Raw genomic sequence first — 3,609 nt, 5'->3', positions numbered from 1 at the left:
CGTGCGATGTTCCGTTCTACGTTCTAATGCTTTGACTTTTCTTTCGAAAAATGTGAATACATTTCCGCGTTGTCGAAAATCAATGACACATCGCTAGTCAACTAACACGGTTTGTTTTATGAGCCTGCTAACAATGTAAAGTAGTGTTGTAAGATGGAGACAAACTTCAGCTATATGATCTAACAGCCGGTCTTCAGGACGACATACAGACCCGTATGAGCTTACAGGGCTATCCCCTAAGTATGATTTGACAGGCAGCTAAACGAAAATGCCTTCCCAACCAGCGAGACCTGGGGGGTGTTCCATCAACGTCGCCAAAGGAAAACCTAGGCCCACTTCGCCAAGTCCCGCGAGACTCTTAAAAAGATCCAGGCATATCTTGATAGATCTCGCGAGACTTGTCAAAACAAGCCCAGACTTTCCTCCAGCGACGTCGATGGAACACCCCCCTGGTTATAGAAATGACGTTGTTTTATTGATAACATTTTAAAAAAAGGGTAAAACTGGAAAGAGAAAATTGAAAACTCACATTAATCCCAAACAATTTAACAAACTTCAGTTAACGTAATGTGGAGTCCGTTCATTGATCGATGCTGTCTGTTCAGTTCCCAGTGAGGCGCCCGTTCAGCGCTGGACATAATGGCATAGCGCGCATGCGAATCATGTTATATTATTATATAGCTCGCATCTAATCGTATCGGATGAGAAATAGACATTAAATGGCATATATAGGTCGCTACACAACAGTAATCACCGCGACAAACAGCTATATTAGATTTGGAGAAAAAAAAATATGATTTTGAAAAAAAAAATTTTTATTATATTTTAATATGATGACCGGAATAATTCACGTTTGTCCGGTAAATCGAAATCTTCCCGGACACGATGTCCGGCGGCAAATTTTTCTAACGGAAACCCTGAGCTGTACATGGTGTAAGTGCTCTTCATACAACACATTACACCCATATTACATCACTAATAGCTGTGGGTTCAGGTGGCAAGGTTCTTAAAGCTACGAAACACCCATGATAGACCTGAGTTAACCTTCATAGGTTGGATGATGGGCTGTGTGTTAACTCACGTTACTGTTTTCTACTAGGTGCTCATGGTCTGATTTACCTCCCCTGGCTATGCATCTGCTAATAAACTAAGGGCGAAAAACAGGCGAGCTTTCATTACTAAAACACATTAAAATGCAAATGCTGGAGGATAAATCTGCATGGTTTATAACACACCCCAGACAGCATGGTTAATGATGGCATGGTGTCAGAGACCTCGCTGTAAAACATCAACAAGCTCCATTGTGCATCTAGGTTTATAGATGCTAATACATGCACAGAGACATAAACACATAGAAACATCACACTAATTAGAAAGCGTGCACCTACGTACAAGGTAAAACTGCACTCGGCCACTCATGTAGGCGAGACTTCACCTGTGTTCCTTTCCGAACAGCTTTAACACTTCTCTAGAATGGACTATAATAATAATAATACCAGAAACTGTGGTTTCACACTGAAGATAGTGTCAGACTGTAGAGTTTAACGTGGTGTAATTGAGGGTGTTGTGGGGTCAGTCAAGGTGGTTGAGTCATGATGTTGACGGTATGCTGTCCGAGAGATTACCGTGAGGTAGTGTTGAAGGCCAGTTTAGTATGTACCGGAAAAGAACATGCATAATGCATGGCAAAGGTCTATTGGATTGCACATTGGTGCAATGTGTTGTTAATGGTGACAGGGAGGCAGGTTAGATGTAATTGATCACAGCAGACAGGTCCACTCTTGCTCGAAGAGGGAGAGCATTAGACACTGGTGTTGTCCTGGGGCCCCCCTAGGGCCCTGATACATCCTGGTTCTGAATGATTCATGAGTCAATCAGAAAACAGGGGCGGGGGCGGTCGGGGGGCAGGTGGGGGGGAGGCCGGGTGATGGGCGGGCGGGCTGGCTTTCAGGTGTGTGAAATGGGTCCAGTCGTTCCGGAACCGTCTCTCTCCCCTCTCTCTGTGCGAGGAGCCACAGGGGCCAGGAGGTTGGTGGTGGGGGGGGGGGGAGGCAGCTGAGACAAGTCCGTTTATCTGGAGTGATCCATATTATCCCTGTGGGGCCGGACTCATCCCTGCTCATCTCCCCCCCCTCCCCCTCCGGCTGTCACCCCTGACTGCCTGTATGGAGAAGCAGCAGGTATCCCAGCAGCCTCTGCTCCGGCACAGACACTCCAGCAGGCATCTCACATTTAATTAGGATTTTCGGTCGACGGCGTGATGTGATTTACAGTGTGAAATTATGCATGATCTAGATCCACGTTGAAACGGGGGGGCTCAGGTTTCCACAACGGCGGGAAGCCGCTGCCAAGTGTCGAGACCGCACGCCGTGCGTTCTTTTTGTTTTCCCGAATCAAACTATGCAGACGGTTGTTTTCTCTGTTGTTGGTGTCAGAGCGGTGACTCTCCCAGACTCACGCCTCTCTCTTTCCTCTCTTTGTTGTCGTCGTTTTTGTCTCCTGTCTGTCGCTAGGTGTGGTACATGGACGGTTACCACAACAACCGGTTCGTGCGGGAGTACAAGTCCATGACGGACTTCATGACCACGGACAACTTCACGTCCCACCGCCTCCCCCACCCCTGGTCGGGCACGGGCCAGGTGGTCTACAATGGCTCCATCTACTTCAACAAGTTCCAGAGCCACGTCATCATCAAGTTCGACTTCCGCACCTCCTCCATCAGCAAGTCCCGGCAGCTGGACTACGCCGGGTTCAACAACATGTACCACTACGCCTGGGGCGGCCACTCCGACATCGACCTGATGGTGGACGAGGGGGGGCTCTGGGCCGTCTACGCCACCAACCAGAACGCGGGGAACATCGTGCTCAGCAAGCTGAACCCCAACACGCTGCAGATCGTCAAGAGCTGGACCACCAACCACCCCAAGAGGAGCGCGGGGGAGGCGTTTATGATCTGCGGCACGCTGTACGTGACCAACGGCTACTCCGGGGGCACCAAGGTGTACTACGCCTACAGCACCAACTCCTCCACCTACGAGTACATAGACATCGCCTTCCAGAACAAGTACTCCCACATCTCCATGCTGGACTACAACCCCCGGGACCGCGCCCTGTACGCCTGGAACAACGGACACCAGGTGCTCTACAACGTCACGCTGTTCCACGTCATCCGGTCCGAGGAACTGTAACCACGGAAACGGGGATGAATATATATATATATATATAACTGTAACCGTGGAAACGGGAATACACATATATATATATATATATATATATATATATATATATATAACTGTAACCGTAGAAACGGGAATAAATATATATATATATATAACTGTAACCGTGGAGACGGGAATAAATATATATATACAATATATATATCGAAAGATTGCCTCTAAACATTATCCTATATATGAAAGTATATCTTCGACAGAATGATCATATTATTTAGCATATCCTAAGACTTACAGTATATAGAGATATCGAACACGGACATGCGAAGCGGATGAATGCGCAGCGTGCACAACATTGAATGGGGGGAAAAAATAAATCAAAACGGTTTGCTACAAGAACGGAAACATGATACGTCAAAAAGAGAATATTGGTATG

General features: G+C 47.1%; 1 protein-coding gene across 2 annotated transcripts in view; it reads left to right on the top strand.

Moving 5' to 3' along the window:
• olfm1b (olfactomedin 1b) overlaps positions 1–3,188 on the top strand; it is a gene marked incomplete at both ends in the record, with an annotated part of 25,014 nt that extends 21,826 nt beyond the window's left edge. For both annotated transcript variants that reach the window (XM_080528320.1, XM_080528319.1), the window contains one exon: positions 2,514–3,188. In XM_080528320.1, the coding sequence (XP_080384446.1) occupies positions 2,514–3,188 (675 nt within the window). The remainder of the gene's footprint in view (positions 1–2,513) is intronic.
• Positions 3,189–3,609: the final 421 nt, after the last annotated feature.

Source organism: Nansenia antarctica (genome assembly GCF_963989245.1).
Source record: "Nansenia antarctica genome assembly, chromosome: 4".
In the NCBI taxonomy this organism is placed as follows: Eukaryota; Metazoa; Chordata; class Actinopteri; order Argentiniformes; family Microstomatidae; genus Nansenia; species Nansenia antarctica.
This window is presented reverse-complemented; position numbering and strand designations above follow the sequence as displayed.